At 43.9% G+C, this 21,296-nt stretch overlaps 1 protein-coding gene across 1 annotated transcript in view; it reads right to left on the bottom strand.

The window, feature by feature from the left end:
* Positions 1-6,148: 6,148 nt before the first annotated feature.
* Positions 6,149-21,296, bottom strand: part of TMEM163 (transmembrane protein 163) — a 231,782-nt gene continuing 216,634 nt past the window's right edge. Inside the window, exons 7-8 of the mRNA XM_089683606.1 lie at positions 16,368-16,509; positions 6,149-13,992 (exon numbers count right to left, since the gene is read on the bottom strand). Coding sequence (XP_089539732.1) covers positions 13,932-13,992; positions 16,368-16,509 — 203 coding nt within the window. The 3' untranslated portion in view covers positions 6,149-13,931. The remainder of the gene's footprint in view (positions 13,993-16,367; positions 16,510-21,296) is intronic.

The raw sequence follows: 21,296 nt of genomic DNA, 5'->3' as shown, positions 1-21,296 counted from the left end.
CCGATTTTCAGAAACATTTTATCGGGAAAGTCGAGAACCAAGAATCACGTTTTTGCAACTAAAACAGAGATCCTGCAGAGTTAATGAAAATTGGGATTTCTGGCTCCTAAGGAATGGTCTGTCCCAGAATATCCTGCTGAGATTTCTACAATAAATGATGGCAAAAAACATGTCCCTCAAGAAAAAAAAATTTTTTTAGCAGAAATTAAAGCACAACTGTTCCATTATCGATGGAATGGGTTTGATTCCTCAATGAGTCTTCACAGTTGTCTGGGATCTTTACCAAAGCATGGATGTGACTTGCTACAATGTGGTCAACCCATTGGAAGCTCCACTAGAGGGAGCATGGAACTGAAAATCTCTAGGGATATACACTATATTGCCAAAAGTATTGGGCCCCCCCTCCCAATCATTGGATTCAGGTGTTCCAATCACCTCCATGGCCACAGGTGTATAAAATCATCACCTAGACATGCAGACTGCTTCTACAAACATTTCTGAAAGAATGGGTCGCTCTCAGGAGCTCATTGACTCCAAGCGTGGTCCCGTGATAGGTGGTCACCTGTGCAATAAGTACATCCGTGACATTTCCTGGCTACTAAATATTCCACGCTAAACTGTTAGTGGGATTATAACAAAGTGGAAGCAACTGGGAACAGCAACTTAGCCACCAAGTGGTAGGCCACGTAAAAAAGACAGAGCGGGGTCAGCGCATGCTGAAGAGCACAGGACAGAGAAGTCACCAATTGTCTGCAGAGTCAATAGCTAAAGACCTCCAAACTCCATGTGGCCTTCAGATTAGCACAACAACAGTGCGTAGAGAGCTTCATGCAATGGGTTTCCATGGCCGAGCAGCTGCATCCAAGCCTTACATCACCAAGTGCAATGCAAAGCGCCAGATGCAGTGGTGTAAAGCATGCCATCACTGGACTCTAGAGCAGTGGAGACATGTTCTCTGGAGTGACCAATCACACTTCTCTGCCTGGCAATCTGATGGATGTGTTTGAGTTTGGCAGTTGCCAGGAGAATGGTACTTGCCTGACTGCATTGTGCCAAGTATAAAGTTTGGTGGAGGGGGATTATGGTGTGGGATTGTTTTTCAGGGGTTGGGTTTGGCCCCTTAGTTCCAGTGAAGGGAACTCTTAAGGCATCAGCATACCAAGACATTTTGGACAATTTCATGCTCCCAACTTTATGGGAATAGTTTGGGGATGGTCCGTTCCTGTTCCAACATGACTGCACACCAGTGCACAAAGCAAGGTCCATAGAGACATGGGTGAGTCAGTTTGGGGTGGAGGAACTTGACTGGACTGCACAGAGTCCTGACCTCAACCCCATAGAACACCTTTGGGATGAATCAGAGTGGAGACTGCGAGCCAGGCCTTCTCGTCCAACATCAGTGCCTGACCTCACAAATGTGCTTCTGGAAGAATGGTCCAACCTTCCCATAGACACCCTCCTAAACCTTGTGGATGGCCTTCCCAGAAGAGGGCCAACTCAATATTGAACCCTAGGGACCAAGACTGGGATGCCTTTAAAGTTCATGTGTGTATAAAGGCAGATGTCCCAATACTTTTGGCGATATTGTGTATGTGAAGTCACAAGCCGGTGACACAAGTAGCTTGGCTGAAAAGCCAACTTCTCCACATGTCATAGCTATGCCAGGGGAGGAGGCAGTTCAGTCATCCTGCTAGGGTTCCTGACAAAATACCTGCCACAGAGCAGAATCTGCCCTTTTCTACCTTTTAATGGAGAATCACATTTTGGTTTCTATTCTGGAATGCTTGGTTATATGTGCAAATGCAACAAACTGTTTGAAAGATTCCTAAAGTGTATTTCCACTTCTGCAGCCAATGGGATAACACCTACTTTATATGTGTTACATGTTCCCATTCAGATAGCATAACATTAAAAAATAAATAAATAAGAATGGCAGCTCACCTTTTTTTAGATGCTCTTTTCTGGAAACTCCTACTTAGTTCTCTTTGTCTATGGAACTCTGTCTTTACTGTGCTGGCAGATCTCATTAGGAGTTGTAAACTAGATTTGAACACTGTCCTAACAAAGGTTTAAGTGCTTGTCAACCGCCTCATGTAGGAGTACAGAGGCAGAGCAGCTCTCCTGCGCTGGATCATGTATCTAGTATGTGATCCAGCTCATCCAGATAGGGAGCAGCATGCACATGCCTGCCACCCTGTCTGTGCTTTGATTAGTCACAGCACAAGCCGATCAGCGGATCCCAGCCAATGATTGCCGATCGTGACCTGCTGATCAGAGAAAAGAATGAAAGGACAGAGCTCTGTGAATGTAAACAACACACAACTCTGTCCTGTCAGCAGAGATGAACCAGTTTTTGTTTCCCTGTAAAGCAGGGATAAAAAATGGCACATTCCTTAGTAAAAAATCAGCACACAGTGAATGCACCAAGCACTGTTAGGCACACAGTTAACCCTTTGCCTCAGAAGTTAACCCCTTCCTACCATGTCATTAATACAGTGACAGTGTATACTGTTATCACGGATCACTGTATTAGTGGCACTGGAGATGTCAGTGGCAATTAGTCAGTTCCCACTCACTTTCAGCACCTGCCACACCATCACAGTCCCCCTATAAGTCACTGATCGCCGCCATTACTATGGCTTCATATCATAAAGCAGCTGTATGGGTGGACTACCCCGGATTGCAGGAGGCTGAAAGAGGAAAGACAGCAATCAGAGCGTTTTGTAAACCTGCCTGAAAGTAGAATCATCTGTGCTCTTCAAAGCAACCAATCACATGCTCCAATTCATAACTGAACAGCAAGTTAAAGTGAAAATCTGAACAATACAGTTGATTTTTGTTCTATTTTCAAATGTTATATTTTGGTAAAAACTGCAGAAGGACACACACAAGTAATTGTAAAGTGCTAAAAAAAAAAAAAAAAAAAACACTTTAGGACCAATCAGTGTATGAGCTTGGAGGGGTGCACCTTTCTTGGGGTCCCTGTTTGGCTTGAGAAAAAGATTCACTTGAAGCTCCACCTGCTGGAGGAACCTATTATTGCATCACTTCTCTTTGGCAAGGTCATCTTTTAGTGGCCAATCTTCACTCCTCTAATCACATGACACGAGCAGGGGCGGACTGACCATTTGAGCACTCGGGCACTGCCCGAGGGCCCGGGGTCAGTAGGGGGCCCCATGAAATTCCCCTGGTACCTTTTTATAGGCTTTTTTGGGTGTTTTTTGAGTATGGGCAAGGACACAGGGGACCCATGATCCCCTATTGCCCAGGGGCCCCATGAGTTGTCAGTCTGCCCTGCTTTGGAGAGGTGGGAAGTGAAAGTCATAATAGATAAAATAATACACGGGACAGTGGCCTAGTGTCATAAACATATTACCCCCTCCCTGCCCTTGTGTGTTATCCACAGTGGCCTAGTGTTTAGCACTCTTGCCTTGCAGCACTAGGATTCCCAGTTCAGATCCCAACCAGGACACTACCTGCATGGAGTTTGCATGTTTTCCCTGTGCCTGCATGGGTTTCCTTTGGGTACTCTGGTTTCCTTCCACACGTCAAAGACATGCTGGGAGGTTAATTGGCTCCAGTATGTGTTTGCATCGGAGATAGCAACCATAGATTGTAAGTGCTGCATAAAGTGATGATGAAAAATCTTGGCACCTCTGCATTTCTGTCAGATAATGCACCACTCCTCCAGAAAATTGTTGTAATTACAAATGTTTTGGCATTCTCATGTTTATTTCTTTTGTATGTATTGGTATGACACAAAAAATGTGAAGAAACTAAAAGCCAAATCTGACACATTCCATGCGAAACCCCAGAAATGAAGTGGACAAAATTACCGACACCCTCAATGTAATATTTGGTAGCACAACCCTTGGAAAAAATAAGTGACATCAATGGCTTCCTGTGAGCATCATTAAGTTTCTTCCACCTCTCTACTGGAATTTCGGAGCACTCTTCTTACACCAACTGCTCCAAGTCTCTCAGATTGGAAGGGTTCCTTTTCCCAATTGCTGTTCTGAGATCTCTCCACAGGAGCTCTATGGGATTGAGATCTGGACTCATTGCTGGCCAGTTTTGTCCTCTCCAGCGCTTTGTCTGAAATCATTTCTGGGGGCTTTTTGACATGTGCTTTGGGTCATTGTCCTGCTGCAAGACCCATGACCTCTGATGGAGACCCAACTTTCTGACACTGGGCCCTACACTGCACCCCAGAATTCTTTTGTTTGTAGTCTTCAGATATCATTATGCACATGGTCAAGACATCCAGTGCCTGAAGCCGCAAAGCAATCACAAAACATCAGCGACCCCCCCACCATGTGTGTCTGTAGGGACAGGATTCTTTTCTTTAAAGGCCTCATTGCTTTTTCTGAAAACAGATTGATGGGCTTTACCAAAAAGCTGTGATTTTAATTTGTCTGTCCACAGCACATTCTCCTAAAAGGATTTTGGCTTCCTCAGGTAAGTTTTGGCAAACTCCAATCTGGCTTCCAATTTGCTTCTGTGTCAGCAGTGGGGTCCTCCTGGGTCTCCTACCATAGTGTCCCTTTCCATTCAGATGGCGACGTATAGTGTGAGCTGACACAGTTGTGCCTGAAGGTCAGCTTGGATTTGTCTGGAAGTTGATCGAGGTTCTTTATACAACATTTGAACAATCTTTTGTTGCAATCTTTAATCAATTTTTCTCTTTCGTCCACATCCAGGGAGATTAGTGACAGTGCCATGGGCTGCAAACTTCTTGACAATGTTGCGCACAGTGGACACAGGAACATTAAGATCTCTGGAGATGGATTTGTAACCTTGAGATTGTCCATGCTTTTCGACAATTTTCATTCCCAAAACCTCAGACAATTGTTTGCTGCTCTTTCTCTTCTCCATGCGGCTCACAGAGAGACACAACAGAAAGGTTGAGTCAATTTTTCACCATTTTATCTGATTGCCAGTGTGATATCTATATTGTCAGCACCTGGAATTTGTTACAGGCGAGTTTGATTACAAATTACAGGAACATCACAGACTTGAGAACCTGCCAGTAATTTTGTCCATTCCATTTTTGGGGTTTTGCGTACCATGTGTCAGATTTGGCTTTTTGTTTCTCCATTTTTATATACATTTCATATCAATACAAACAAAAGAAATAAACATGAGAATGCCGAAAAACTTTTGTAATTGCAACAAGTTTCTGGGCAATGTGGTGCATTATTCGACAGAAATGCAGGGTGCCAATATTTTTGGCCATGACTGTATATTGTTGGTGCTGTATAAGCCCTGGTTCACACTGGTGTGACTTGGCATGCGTCTTGCGACACATAGGGGGAAGATTTACCTCTGGAGCACTTCTGAAACTGAAGCACTCAGAATTCGGGGCAGCTGTGCATGGTAGCTAATTAGCATCTAACTTCCGCTTTTTCAATTAAGCTTTGACAATAAAACCTGGAAGCTGATTGGTTTCTATGCAGAGCTGCACCAGATTTTGCACTTTCCAGTTTTAGGAAATCCCCCCTCAGAACTGTCTGACAAGTGAAAACACAATAATTTCAATGGCGGCCATTCCAATCAATGCAGCTCAAGTTGCAGTGACTTTTAAAAAGGTTCCTGCACTACTTTGATGTGACTTCAATGAGACTTAGGGGTTGATTTATTAAGGCAATTAGAATGTGCACTTTGCAAGTGCAGTTACTCCAGAGCTTAGTAAATGAACAGAAGCTCTGCTGACTTCCATCATCCAATCATGTGCAACCAAAAATAGTTTTTTTTTTTTTTTTAAATTTTCCTTGCATGTGATTGAGTATTCTTGACAAAGGGAAGCTTTACCTCATTTACTAAGCTCTGGAGCAACTGCACTTGCAAAGTGCACAGTCTATTTGCCTTTAGTAAATCCACCCCTTAGAGTCCCATTGACAAAAACAAGTTGCACTGCATAGCTGTACGACAATGGGGTTGCAGCAGTGTGGCACGAGGCTAAATATCTGAAATAAATTAATAAACAAATGAAAAACAAAAACATAGCAAGATATATATATATATATATATATATATATATATATATATATATATATATATATACACACACACACACACACACACACACACACACACACACACACACACACACAACCAATGCCAAAGAAAACACACCATGGACAATGTATCACATTTTTGAATAAATATTTATTGTTCAAAGACTGCAGGTTATTCCCTTTGTTTCCTAGGAGGTGGACAACCCATTGCTCATCGCAAACCCCCCCCCCCCTTTACAGCAAAGAGTCCAATGCACCGTCATAAAGGAAGACATTAAAATAGACCATATACATTACATTCGGGGGAATACGATGTCAATATTACTCATAGATACAGTTAAAAATAAATTCCGATTTTCAGAAACATTTTATCGGGAAAGTCGAGAACCAAGAATCACGTTTTTGCAACTAAAACGGAGATCCTGCAGAGTTAATGAAAATTGGGATTTCTGGCTCCTAAGGAACGGTCTGTCCCAGAATATCCTGCTGAGACTTCTACAATAAATGATGGCAAAAAACATGTCCCTCAAGAAAAAAAAAAAAAAATTAGCAGAAATTAAAGCACAACTGTTCCATTATCGATGGAATGGGTTTGATTCCTCAATGAGTCTTCACAGTTGTCTGGGATCTTTACCAAAGCATGGATGTGACTTGCTACAATGTGGTCAACCCATTGGAAGCTCCACTAGAGGGAGCATGGAACTGAAAATCTCTAGGGATATACACTATATTGCCAAAAGTATTGGGCCCCCCTCCCAATCATTGGATTCAGGTGTTCCAATCACCTCCATGGCCACAGGTGTATAAAATCATCACCTAGACATGCAGACTGCTTCTACAAACATTTCTGAAAGAATGGGTCGCTCTCAGGAGCTCATTGACTCCAAGCGTGGTCCCGTGATAGGTGGTCACCTGTGCAATAAGTACATTGGTGACATTTCCTGGCTACTAAATATTCCACGCTCAACTGTTAGTGGGATTATAACAAAGTGGAAGCAACTGGGAACAGCAACTTAGCCACCAAGTGGTAGGCCACGTAAAAAAGACAGAGCGGGGTCAGCGCATGCTGAAGAGCACAGGACAGAGAAGTCACCAATTGTCTGCAGAGTCAATAGCTAAAGACCTCCAAACTCCATGTGGCCTTCAGATTAGCACAACAACAGTGCGTAGAGAGCTTCATGCAATGGGTTTCCATGGCCGAGCAGCTGCATCCAAGCCTTACATCACCAAGTGCAATGCAAAGCGCCAGATGCAGTGGTGTAAAGCATGCCATCACTGGACTCTAGAGCAGTGGAGACATGTTCTCTGGAGTGACCAATCACACTTCTCTGCCTGGCAATCTGATGGATGTGTTTGAGTTTGGTGGTTGCCAGGAGAATGGTACTTGCCTGACTGCATTGTGCCAAGTATAAAGTTTGGTGGAGGGGGATTATGGTGTGGGATTGTTTTTCAGGGGTTGGGCTTGGCCCCCTAGTTCCAGTGAAGGGAACTCTTAAGGCATCAGCATACCAAGACATTTTGGACAATTTCATGCTCCCAACTTTATGGGAATAGTTTGGGGATGGCCCGTTCCTGTTCCAACATGACTGCACACCAGTGCACAAAGCAAGGTCCATAGAGACATGGGTGAGTCAGTTTGGGGTGGAGGAACTTGACTGGACTGCACAGAGTCCTGACCTCAACCCCATAGAACACCTTTGGGATGAATCAGAGTGGAGACTGAGAGCCAGGCCTTCTCGTCCAACATCAGTGCCTGACCTCACAAATGTGCTTCTGGAAGAATGGTCCAACCTTCCCATAGACACCCTCCTAAACCTTGTGGATGGCCTTCCCAGAAGAGGGCCAACTCAATATTGAACCCTAGGGACCAAGACTGGGATGCCTTTAAAGTTCATGTGTGTATAAAGGCAGATGTCCCAATATTTTTGGCGATATTGTGTATGTGAAGTCACAAGCCGGTGACACAAGTAGCTTGGCTGAAAAGCCAACTTCTCCACATGTCATAGCTATGCCAGGGGAGGAGGCAGTTCAGTCATCCTGCTAGGGTTCCTGACAAAATACCTGCCACAGAGCAGAATCTGCCCTTTTCTACCTTTTAATGGAGAATCACATTTTGGTTTCTATTCTGGAATGTTTGGTTATATGTGCAAATGCAACAAACTGTTTGAAAGATTCCTAAAGTGTATTTCCACTTCTGCAGCCAATGGGATAACACCTACTTTATATGTGTTACATGTTCCCATTCAGATAGCATAACATTAAAAAATAAATAAATAAGAATGGCAGCTCACCTTTTTTTAGATGCTCTTTTCTGGAAACTCCTACTTAGTTCTCTTTGTCTATGGAACTCTGTCTTTACTGTGCTGGCAGATCTCATTAGGAGTTGTAAACTAGATTTGAACACTGTCCTAACAAAGGTTTAAGTGCTTGTCAACCGCCTCATGTAGGAGTACAGAGGCAGAGCAGCTCTCCTGCGCTGGATCATGTATCTAGTATGTGATCCAGCTCATCCAGATAGGGAGCAGCATGCACATGCCTGCCACCCTGTCTGTGCTTTGATTAGTCACAGCACAAGCCGATCAGCGGATCCCAGCCAATGATTGCCGATCGTGACCTGCTGATCGGAGAAAAGAATGAAAGGACAGAGCTCTGTGAATGTAAACAACACACAACTCTGTCCTGTCAGCAGAGATGAACCAGTTTTTGTTTCCCTGTAAAGCAGGGATAAAAAATGGCACATTCCTTAGTAAAAAATCAGCACACAGTGAATGCACCAAGCACTGTTAGGCACACAGTTAACCCTTTGATTGCCTCAGAAGTTAACCCCTTCCTACCATGTCATTAATACAGTGACAGTGTATACTGTTATCACGGATCACTGTATTAGTGGCACTGGAGATGTCAGTGGCAATTAGTCAGTTCCCACTCACTTTCAGCACCTGCCACACCATCACAGTCCCCCTATAAGTCGCTGATCGCCGCCATTACTATGGCTTCATATCATAAAGCAGCTGTATGGGTGGACTACCCCGGATTGCAGGAGGCTGAAAGAGGAAAGACAGCAATCAGAGCATTTTGTAAACCTGCCTGAAAGTAGAATCATCTGTGCTCTTCAAAGCAACCAATCACATGCTCCACTTCATAACTGAACAGCAAGTTAAAGTGAAAATCTGAACAATACAGTTGATTTTTGTTCTATTTTGAAATGTTAGATTTTGGTAAAAACTGCAGAAGGACACACAAAAGTAATTGTAAAGTGCTTAAAAAAAAAAAATAAAAACACTTTAGGACCAATCAGTGTAGGAGCTTGGAGGGGTGCACCTTTCTTAGGGTCCCTGTTTGGCTTGAGAAAAAGATTCACTTGAAGCTCCACCTGCTGGAGGAACCTATTATTGCATCACTTCTCTTTGGCGAGGTCATCTTTTAGTGGCCAATCTTCACTCCTCTAATCACATGACACGAGCAGGGGCAGACTGACCATTCGAGCACTCGGGCACTCCCAGAGAGCCCCGGGTCAGTAGGGGGCCCCATGAAATTCTCCTGGTACCTTTTTTATAGGCTTTTTTGGGTGTTTTTTGAGTGTGGGCAAGGAGACAGGGGCCCCATGATCCCCATGAGTTGTCAGTCTGCCCCTAGACACGAGTGCTCCATGCTATGGAGAGGTGGGAAGTGAAAACCCCTCCATGATACTACACAGGAGGACCTACCCAATCAGGAATTTCCGCTAATTAGGGATTTCCATTTTTTTTTTCCTTTCTAAATTCAAATGAAGGCAGCGTATGCCTTTAAAATTCTTCCGCTGTGCTTAGACTGAATATATTTTATTTTTAACAAGTTATTATTAATAAAAACACACAGTTGTTGTGCTTTATACTAATTCATTGTGCAATACATATGACATATAATATCTGGGGAAGTTCTGTATTGCTTTAGCCCCTCATTTGCATTATAAGACCCTGTATATAATACATCACAGAAAATATATATATATATGTAAAGTAGTTACACGTCTGTACAATGAGAACCCTCTACATACAGTCACAATACACACAACAGAAGCCATTGTACCACCTTTCAACAACAACGTTACAAACTCCCGAAGAGGCGATTCTGAATCTACAGAGACAACGTTGTAAAGTTCGATTGTTAGGGACACCAAGCCAGGATGTGACTGTATTTCTCTCTGGTGTTATTAATGAAGAAGATCTCCAGTCTGTAAATTGAGGGTCAGATGTTGATGTCCTGCCCATGTATTTGGGGTATGGTTGGCGGCAATATGTTCCCTTCACTTTGCGGCGGATTGTACACTATATTGTTTTAGTGTTGACCAAGATGGATGTCACACTAGTGGGCACACTTGAAGGGGTCCTGCGTGCTCTTGGAACGCTGCACTTACACCAATTTTAATTGCGTCAATAAATGTTTGGACGATATGGATCCCTGGTGTGCTGGTGACATGTGTTCTTCTCCAGGGGTCTCCAAACCACGTCCGGCTACAAGATTTTATCTGTGATTTAAGACAGGATCCTGATGTAAGGGGGGGGGGGGGCTGTGATGAGGACCTCGATGTAGGGGGGACTCTGATGTAAGAGGGTACTTTGATGGGGACTTTAATATAAGGGGGGCTCTGATGGGGACCCTGATGTGGGGGGGGCTGATGAGGAACTTGATGTAGGGGGGACTCTGATGTAAGAGGGGACTCTGATGGGGACCCTAATGTAAGGGGGGCTCTGATGGGGACCCTGACAAGGGGGGAGGGGCTGATGAGGACCTTGATGTAGGGGGGACTCTGATGTAATAGGGGACTTTGATGGGGACCCTAATGTAAGGGAGGTTCTGATGGGGACCCTGATGTGGTGGGGGGGCTGATGAGGACCTTAATGTAGGGGGGACTCTGATGTAATAAGGGACTCTGATGGAGACCCTAATGTAAGGGGGGATCTGATGGGGACCCTGATGTGGGGGGGGGGGCTGAGGACCTTGATGTAGGGGGGGCTCTGATGTAATAAGGGACTTTGATGGGGACCCTAATGTAAGGGAGGATCTGATGTGGGGGGGGGGGGGGGGCTGATGGGGACACTGATGTTTTTTGAAGGGGGGGGGGCTGATGAGGACCTTGATGTAGGGGGGTCTTTGATTTAAGAGGGAATTCTATGGGGACCCTAATGTAAGGGGGGCTCTAATGAGGACCTTGATGTGGGGGGCTCTGATGAGGACCTTGATGTGGTGGGGGGGGCTCTGATGAGGACCTTAATGTAGGGGGGGCTCTCTGATGAGGACCTTGATGTAGGGGGGACTTTAATGGAGAATCTAATGTAAATGAAATTTTGATGGGCTTGTTTATTTGGATTTTTTTTGTTTTACTAAAGTTTTTCTTGTTGTTGTAAATCATATCATGCTGATTGTGAATAAAACTCCAAGTAAAACGTATTCATTTAAATAGCATTTATTCATTTATAAGACTTTTTTTTTTTTTTGGGCCAATGATCATTTGTAAAATATATATTGTGGCCCCTAATGATGAAATGTTTGGAGAGCCCTGCTCTTGTCTATACAGATACCAGTTAACCAGCTGGTTGTTGCTGCAGGCTTTTCCCAGGAATGATTTTCCATGTGTTGCTCCCTTGTTGTCTGGAAATGTCAGACCTCGCTCCCTGGTAACCTGTGCAGCTTTTATAATAGCAAGGGAGCGACACCTCGCTCATCCGACCAACAAGGGAGTGACACATTAAAGCAGGTTTGTACATTGAATTTTTAGTCATCCTGTTACTATTCAATTCGCTACAACGAATATACAAAATGAATCTGAATATACGTAATGAATTCCGAAAACGAATCATTCTAACAAAATGATTCTGGCGAAACAAAATTATTTACTTAATGAATGAATAAAAAATTCGAAGCAAATTTTTTTCGTCATGCATGTCTATTTGTTACTCTCAAAACTAACAAAAATAAAACGTAAAAAAAAATTATAAATAATAATAAAAAAGCCTGCAGTTTGCCAGCTGGCCAGAAGATGTCAGTCTTGGACATGCAATTACTCATTCTGAAAATCTTGAGCTCCAGATCCGCTTAGGGTCTCTCTGGGCCTTATAAATCCTAATATCCAAATATTGCCCATCACTCATCACTCCACTGCAGGCTCGTCAGTTAGAATGGACTTCAGGCAAATGTGATGGCCAAAGAGACAGGCAGGTAGTTAAATATGATACTTAAATTAGATAGAAATGCATTTTAATAGTTACAAAATATTTTTTTCTTGGTGCCAAGTGTAATTATCTTGAACCCTTCCTTATATTTCATTCCTGTCATACTCTACACACAAGCTGAAATTTGATATCAGGCTCATAGTGTAAGAGCTGGTACAAATCTGCCATATAAATCTTTTATATAGTGCACTTCTGACAGTCTTGTATTTCAGGACTTGAGAAAAGAAAGGGGGCTTGTTTGGATGCCTTGCGCAGTTCAGACATTTAGACCCAAAAAAGAAATGGGTGCGAAGCCTGAATGGGCCAGAAGTTGTCAGCATGAAGAGGTGGAAAAGTGATTTTACCATTCAACACCTGATAGGGGTAAGTGAGCTACCTAGGGGTTAGTGTTATGGTCAAGGATTAGGGTTGGGGCTCGGGGTGTTTAGGATTGTTAAAAGGGGGTATTTATATAAACAAAAAATGTGCAGATCTGTTTATCCTGCATATACATTCCTTCTGTGCGAACAGGAGTCAAAATCTAATGTTATTAAGAAAATTTCTCTCCAGCTTGAATGTTCTTCAAAAAAAGAATGAAGTAAAATACCACATTATGGCCACTAAATGGCGCTGATGATCATAAATACTTACTACAGTTGTGCGCTCCATCTAGTGGCCATGATGCGGTATTTTCCTGGTTCATGCTATTCTTATGAATGAAGAACATCTGACCTGGAGAGAAAATAGCCGAGCGACATTTGATTCTGCCAGCATTGGCCCAGCCTGAATGTAAGTGCAAGTTCTCAGGAAAAATAGCCCTGTATTTCTCTTTTTAAATCCCCTTCTCCTTATAAATAAATACGTGTTTGCTGTGATCGTCAGCTCCATCTAGTGACCATAATGTGGTATTTTCCCAAGCTGCTTTTAATAAATGAATAACATTCAACCTGGAGAGAAAATAGCCTCGTAACCTTTGCAGGATGAATAGCTCTGCAATTTATTTTTTTTTATTAAATTAGGAAGCAGGCTCAGTATTAAGGGTCCTTAAGGGATAGGTTATAAAAAAAAAAGTGATAGGTTAAAGGTCAAGGACCAGACTGAGAGCAGGAGGAAGTGTCTGCACAATGAAAAGTATTTCTGGGATGGCACGGGACATGATTGGATTTCGTATTCCCTCTTTCAGACCGGAGATCTCCTTTAATAATAGTATGAATATTTATATCGGATGAATGGCTGTGTAGCTGCTTTGTCCTTTGTGCTCCTCAAATCTTCTGTGTTGGCATGATGGGGGAGCAGCGAAGTGCCGAAACGCGTCGGTCAGACTATTGTGCACACATATATATGTATAGATATAGATAGAAAAATACTCTTTGCGTCATTGGCTGTGTATATTGTTCTCTTACAGAGCGTGACTCCGGCGTGACATATCCGCGGTCGCAGATGGTTTCCATGTTCGCTTGCAGCAGAGGCCGCTTCCGCCAGTCTGTTCACGCAGGGGCTTGTGCTGGAACGTTCCAAAATAAAACTCTTTCATACTGGGGAGGGGGGGAGGGGGGGGTCAGTCTTCACAGGCCGCTCCCACAAATGTCAGTTTGATCGTTTCGGTCACGTTTAGTTTGTTGATCTGTAATGAGCGCCAGTTATAGCCAGAAATACTTGTAGGGGATAAAACACCGTGTATGACTTGTGGCCACCGCTGGCAATGGAGAGTCCGCCTGTGGCTTTATTCGAACATCTCGTAGTGACGCGTCTGTCTGACTCGGGGAACCATGTCCAATAACAGTCTGCGGGAACAAGGAAAGGACAATGAGCTCTGATGTAACATGCATTTGATTAAAGTCTAACCCCTGACAGCGTACTGTGAGCAGTGTTCTCCAAACTGCGGCCCGGGGGCCGACTATGGTGCTTTGCTTGCCTTTATCTGGCTATTGGGGGCAGTATTCCTCCCACTGACACCAACGATGGGGCAGTATTCCTCCCACTGACACCAACGATGGGGCAGTATTCCTCCCACTGACACCAACGATGGGGCACTATTCCTCCCACTGACACCAACGATGGGGCACTATTCCTCTCATTGATACCAACGATGGGGTACTATTCCTCCCACTGACACCAATTATGGGTCTATTCTTACCACTAATGCCAATGGTGGGACGCTATTCCTCCTACTAACTCAATTTATGGGGCAGTATTCCTCCCACTGACATCATCAATGGGGCACTATTCCTTCCACTGACACCAACAATGGGGCAATATTCCTCCCACTGACACCAACCATGGGTCACTATTCATTCCACTGACACCAACAATGGGGCAGTATTCCTCCCACTGACACCAACGGTGGGTCACTATTCATTCTACTGACACCAACAATGGGAAACTATTCCTCCCACTGACACCAATAATGGGGAACTATTCCTCCCACTGACACCAATGATGGGGCACTATTCCTTCCACTGGCACCAACAATGGAGCAGTATTCCTTCTACTGACACCAACGATGGGGCAGTATTCCTTCCACTGACACCAACGATGAGGCAGTATTCCTCCCACTGTCACCAACAATGGGGCACTATCCCTTCCACTGACACCAATGATAGGGCACTATTCTTCCCACTGACACCAACAATGGGGTACTATTCCTCCCACTGATACTGATTTTGACTATAGGGCACTATTCCTCCCACTGACACCAATGATGGGGCACTATTCCTACCACTGATACTGACAATTGGGAACTATTTATTCCACTGACACCAATGATGGGGCACTATTCCTCCCACTGACACCAAATATGGTGCATTATTCCAACTCTGAATACCAAAGAAGCATTTATTTACTCCCACTGACACCAGGACACTTTCTAATCCCAAAGGCCACAATCTGCCCCCCTAAACTGGCACTTTATTTAGATATAAAGTTTGGAGATTCCTGCTGTAGAGAAAGGACTCTTGCTGTCTGTGTGGAAAAAGTAGTCTTTCTGCAGGGTTCCAACACGCCCCCTACTGAGTCCACGGTCTGCAATGAGGAACGTTTGTGCTCCGTGCTTTCACTCAGCAGAGAGACCACTGCTTCCACAGAGCAGCAGGCTGGAATGGCTCAGGCTTTTCCACTCTGGCTGTGGCTGCTTCCTATAGAAAAGAAACTCAGCACAACTTTTGTTCGGAAGCTCCGGGAATGTATCTGTCTGATTTAAACTGAAAGTCCAGTTGGCATTTAAAGTCCATTTAAAAAACAAAAGTAGACTATACTGCCCCCTACGGGTATATCTGCATAATATACTAAACCATGTTACAGGGCCCTCTCTGCTTACACAATGTGATCCACAACATATTTATAAGAAGCATCTGAAAATCCTCTGTGGCCAGCGATGGCCCAGAGCAGTCGTTGGCACCAGCGCCCCCTAATGCCATGGGGAGAAGTGCTGTCCTGCTCCTTCGGACCGCACATGTGCAGTGTGTACTCGCTCCTATGATTTGCCAGAGAATACGCCCATCCCAACAATACCTCAGGGCGGAGCCATCGCTCCATCACATAGACTGTACCATATGGAATTCCATCCATTGTTCAACTTTAAGTAAACCGGTCGAACATTTTAAAACCTTGAAAGTGAAAGTCCAGCCTAAGGGCCCGAAGAGTTGCTTCTGTGTCCCTCTCTGATCCAGTTTTTTTTTCCATCTACCCAAACCTATGTGTTAAACCCCACCCCGTTCAATAAACTCCTCCCACCCACTCACTGGTCATTAGGGTGCTCAGATTGGGCGGGGGATGGAAGTCTGTCTGCCACACCCAGAATCCCCGTGCATGCTGGGCATTGAGCCCCGGGCCACGATTTCAGTTTATAGATGGAGCTGGTTGGATGGTGCACCTAGTGGTACTAAGGTGTGGGCCAGTCTGCACCAGGGAAGGATGACGGGACAGAAGAAGTTTGCCTTCCAAGCGTTCACCCGGGGCACATCCTGAATGAAACATTCGTACAGCTAGGTGTACTGTCCAGCTGCACCGAAACACCAGAGCCCCATATACCAGGGCCAGCCCCCCCATTATCCATGGGATCAAACAAGGCCATTCATGGTTGGCTTCATACAGATGTTCCTTCACTTTCGGGGGCCTCAGGCGCCAACATTTAATGACTTCAGGTTAGAGTTGCACTCACTTGACCCCATAGCTCATGATGATCAGTCCGATCAGAATCCCGACAGTCCCATCCAGATACCAGACGGAGGAGTGGTGCTTGTAAACCTCGGCGCTGATCAAAATCGAGAATCCCATGATGCCGCCAACCAGCGAGTTGAATCCTAGAAAGATACCACCATTAGCCACTTCAACGCCGGGCACTTCCACCCCCTTCCTGCCCAGGCCAATTTTCAGCTTTCAGCGCTGTCGCACTTTGAATGACAATTGCGCGGTCATGCAACACTGTACCCATATGAATTATTTATCATTTTTCTGAGCCGTAAAGAGCTTTCTATTGGTGGTATTTACTCATCATGGGGTGTTTAATATTTTTTGCTAAACAAATGAAAAAAAAGACAACATTTTGAAAAAAAAAGTTTTTCTTAGTTTCTGTTACACAATTTTGCAAATTCCACTCCACTTCCCCGGCAGCCAGTCCTCTCCTCTACTCCCCTACTTCCTGGCAGTGGACTGACCCTTGGCACCCTCTGGATGGCTAAGGGCTCTGCATTGGTCCTGATGACATCAGAAGATCGGTGACCATCGAGACATATAGGGTTGCCACCTCATCCCCTTTGAAACCGAACATAAATTATTTGCCCCCCCCCCCCCCCGGTCACATCAAAGCTGGTTACAGTGAAGTCGCACGATTTCAAAATTGGGTGACTTGCTGATTTCATTGTGATTTGCAAGACATCTGACACGAAATCACATCAAAAGTAGTGCATGTACTACTTTAGAAATCGGAGTCGGACCAAGTCGGAACCACACCAGTATGACCGCAACTTGGCATACGATTTGCAAGTCACCTGGCATGTAAATCGCATGCCAAATCGCAGTGTGACCGGGGGCTTACACAGTTTTCGATGCTAATTTAATGCAGATACGGCACTAAGTGCTTTTAATTGCCACCTTAATCAGCCCCAGAACCTGTGTAATTAATATATGTTCAGGTTTAAGGGGATGAGGTGGCAACCCTAATGGCATAGGGGAACAGGTCTTGCAGCCTGGGGGGAGCCTGTAGAAGTGGAGGATCAGGTAGGTAAACCAGGTTTTGGAAGCCCCCTAGACATAACTGAAGAGTTAACCATTGAAGTGCCAAGGGCAGCCTTACTGCAAGGGAGGACCTTTTATGTATCCTGGAGTTCAGCTTTAAGCCCGGGTTCACATATTTGTGGTGCGGTACATCGCATGTGATTCTCACAGGAACCGCACCGCTTTCCTGGGCAAATCACATGCGATTTGTGTGCGGTGCGATTGGAGCCTTACATTTTGTATGGCTCTAATCGCACCGCACCCACACCAAAAATGTGCACGACCCTTTTTTTGGTCCGCACTAGAATTGGATCTCATAGTGAGTCACACCTATGTGATCCGATTCTGCACATCGCACCGCATTTTGCAGACCGCTTTCGGGGTGTTGCTAACTTAGCATACACACCCGCAGCGGTTCGCATGAATGGGGTGTGATTCTAATGCTGTGCGGAATTCACACTGAAAACGCTGTGAATTCTGCACCACATCAGTGTTATCAGAAAGGAAAGTCCTTCATACTATGAGATTGTCAGATCCAGTTGCCTATCCTCAAAGTGTGCTGGGCGCATGGACCCCAAGGGGAGATGGGGCCCACTGTGGTCTCACACACTGCAGAGGACTGTCATCAGTTCGCTTCTACCCCCCCCCCCCCCCCCCCGCCAGTCTTCAGCTTCGCTCGACCCTTTTGCCTGCACATGGATCGCCTGCACTACCTATTGCTGCATGCAGTGCACATCAAATGCATTGGTGCCATGCAGTGCCTTTCATTGTTGTGCATTGTGCTGACATGTTGTGGTGCGATGCTCTGCCGAATATCGGTGTACGCGTCATGATCTGTCAGAACAATGCAGTGTTCAGAATGAATATCACCACATCTTCCTGAAACATTTAACGGGTGCTGCCATAAATTGCATCCTAACACGCATCTTACCACAACGCCATAGTGTGAACTCTCACCTTCAAGCCCCCCCATATGGAAGAAAAATATATTTGAAATATATTTTAAAAATATTCTTCCCAAATATATTGACATATATTTGAAATGCTACAATTTGGGTCATTTTCAATATATTTCAATATATATATATATATATATATATATATATATATATATATATATATACACACATACACATACATATATATATACACACACACACACACACACACTGTATGTTGAAATGCAGTTTTATTACAAAATAAATGAGGTATATTTATAAAAATAAATTTTCAAATTTACTGCATGTCTTTAAAAATCCTAATCTACATTTGTGGAATGCATTTTCAAATATATGTAAAAATATACGTTAACATAAGTTTTTTATATGTTAAAAAAAATCTGAACAATATAATTAAAAAAATACATATTTTTAAAAATATTTTTCATCTATTTTGTAATATATAAAAAATGCATTTCAACATGCAGTGTATATATATATATATATATATATATATATATATATATATATAATTTATTTTTATTTTTTTTAAATATATTGAATATGGCCAAAATTGTAGCATTTCACATATATGTCCATATATTTGGGAAGAATATTTTTAAAATATATTTTTCTTCCATGTGGGCCACTAATGGCAATCACAGTCAGTGAGCAATACAGACTGAATGCGGCTATGGATAGAAGACGTTTTCTTCTAAGGATGTGGACACAGCGACCAGTAAAATATGGACCTAATATAAATATTCAATGAATGTGTCCCCGTTCTTTATTACAAATCAATATTTAATTCCAGTCATTTTATTTTAAATTGTAGCCGGGGGCAATTCCTAATGAATGAGTTAACAATGCAATAAAAAGAGCGATGGGGGGAATCTGCCAAGTGAGAAGGAAGAATTTGTCATCAGTGCTGGGTTCCCAGCGCCAGATTTATTCAGGATGAAGCCCCCAGCACTGACAACCAGAATAAATGGTACCTGGCCAGAATTTTATCCCTTACATTGATTCCCCTTCCCAATCCCTAGGGGTCTGTTTAATGCAATTGAATGCAATTAGAAAAATGTGTAAATCTTGGGTGAAAGTTTTGTGACTCCTGTGTGGACACATAGCAGTATAAGCCCCCTCAAAGATCATGTGAAGCCAAAATGTGTTTGCTTTTGCATAGAATGTGGAAGGGTTAGAGTCTCTGTCTGTTTTTTTTTAAAATACTGTCTGTGTCCCTGCTGGCTGATTCACCCTCATATGAGTCCTTGTGACATAGAAAGTAATGGGAAACCCAACAGTTGTCACCGAAACAGGAGGAGAGGAGAACATCTTCCAAAGGTGACACCAGATAGTGACTTAGATAATTCTGGTGATAACTGTCTTAGAGGGAATTTCCCTTCACTTTGGAGAGATCTCTTCTTACTTCCTGCTGTGTCTCTGGGATGGGGAAGGCAAATCTTTCCAATGGGAGATCGAAAAACAACTCGACAACTCGACAGGGGTATTGACCATTCACACAGGACACGGAGGGCTCAATTCACAAAAAAGGATCTACTGCTTTAAGAACTGCAGTAACAAACCTCTTAGCGTTTTTCAAACTTTTTTTTGCCATTTACAAAGAAAACCTACTAAAATACTGCATGAGATATCAGTAAAGCTAGCAGTATTTTAATCATTTAAATAGCTTGTTATTAAGAAGCAGGCGGTTGCTGTTGTCCTTAACAACCAGTAAATGGCATGGTTGTTAAGGAGCAGGCCAGGGTCCCCCCTGACAGCAGAATGTAAACAAAAGAATTGCCGGCATTTACATTAAAAAAAAAACAGTGCTGGTCCCCCCCCCCCCCAATCCAGGCCCTTCATGTCTGGTATAAATTTTGAGGGGAACCCTACACCAAATTTTTGTAAAAAACTGCATGGGGCTCCACCCCAAAATTCCTTACCAGACCCTTATCCAAGCATGCAGGCCAAGAAAGAGAGGGGGATAAACAAGCAATCCCTCCCTCTCCTGAACCATACCAGGCCACATGCCCTCAACATGAGGAGGTGCCCAAAGCACCTTTTCACCATGTTGATGAGGACAAGGGCCTCTTCCCCACAACCCTGGGCTGATGCTTGTGGGGGTGACTTTTTGGAATTTGACCCCCCCCCCCCATATGTGAATGAGTATGAGGTACATAGTACCCCTACTCAGTTAAAAAGTACATAAAAAAACTGTTTTGACAGGACCTTTATTCCAAAACCCCCCCAAAAAAAATAAATGTCCCCAAAGTATGTCAATCACGATGATTGCCAGCCGCTGACCCAAAGCACAAAAAACCTGACCCGTACCGATGCTTAGCTCCCACCGAATGACAGCTCCACTGCCTCCTGCCACTAAATAAACTAAGGAGAAGGGCCACCCGTTGATGTCACCGGGTGACCCTCACCACTTGTGACATCATTGACCAGGGCATGATGTTTTGCTGGGGTACTCTTATATAACTCCACCCACTTTGTGAGACTTCAGTTTCTTGTTAGTGTCTTTAGGTTATGGACTTCCACTCTTCTGGAGAAGTTTCTACACCCATACATTTTAATTTTCTTCACCACTTCCCACCTCTGATGTCACCCTGGGATCAAATCTCGTAATTACATTCCTTCAAAGACCCCCCTTTGAACCAATCTGTGATACCCCATTGGTGGATCTCACCAATAAAGTGGCCTTTTTTGGTGCCCATTACCTCTGTCAGGAGTGTCGTTGGTGGCTCTTTCTTGTAAAGAACCTTTCTTTATCGTACATAGAGATAAAGTGGTCCTGAGACCCAGACACTCCTTCCTTCCAATTGTGGTCTCTTCCTTTCACTTAAATGAGGATATTATCTAACCGCCCCTCTGTCCTGCCCTGAAAGCACGCCATCCTCATTGTCTGGATGTGGTCATAGCAGTTAGGGTCT

Source organism: Staurois parvus, unplaced genomic scaffold, assembly GCF_062004578.1.
Source record: "Staurois parvus isolate SC_StPar_1 unplaced genomic scaffold, SC_StPar_1.0 ptg000315l, whole genome shotgun sequence".
Lineage (NCBI taxonomy): Eukaryota > Metazoa > Chordata > Amphibia > Anura > Ranidae > Staurois > Staurois parvus.
The sequence above is the reverse complement of the archived record's forward strand: the minus strand, read 5'-3'. Positions and strand labels throughout refer to the sequence as shown.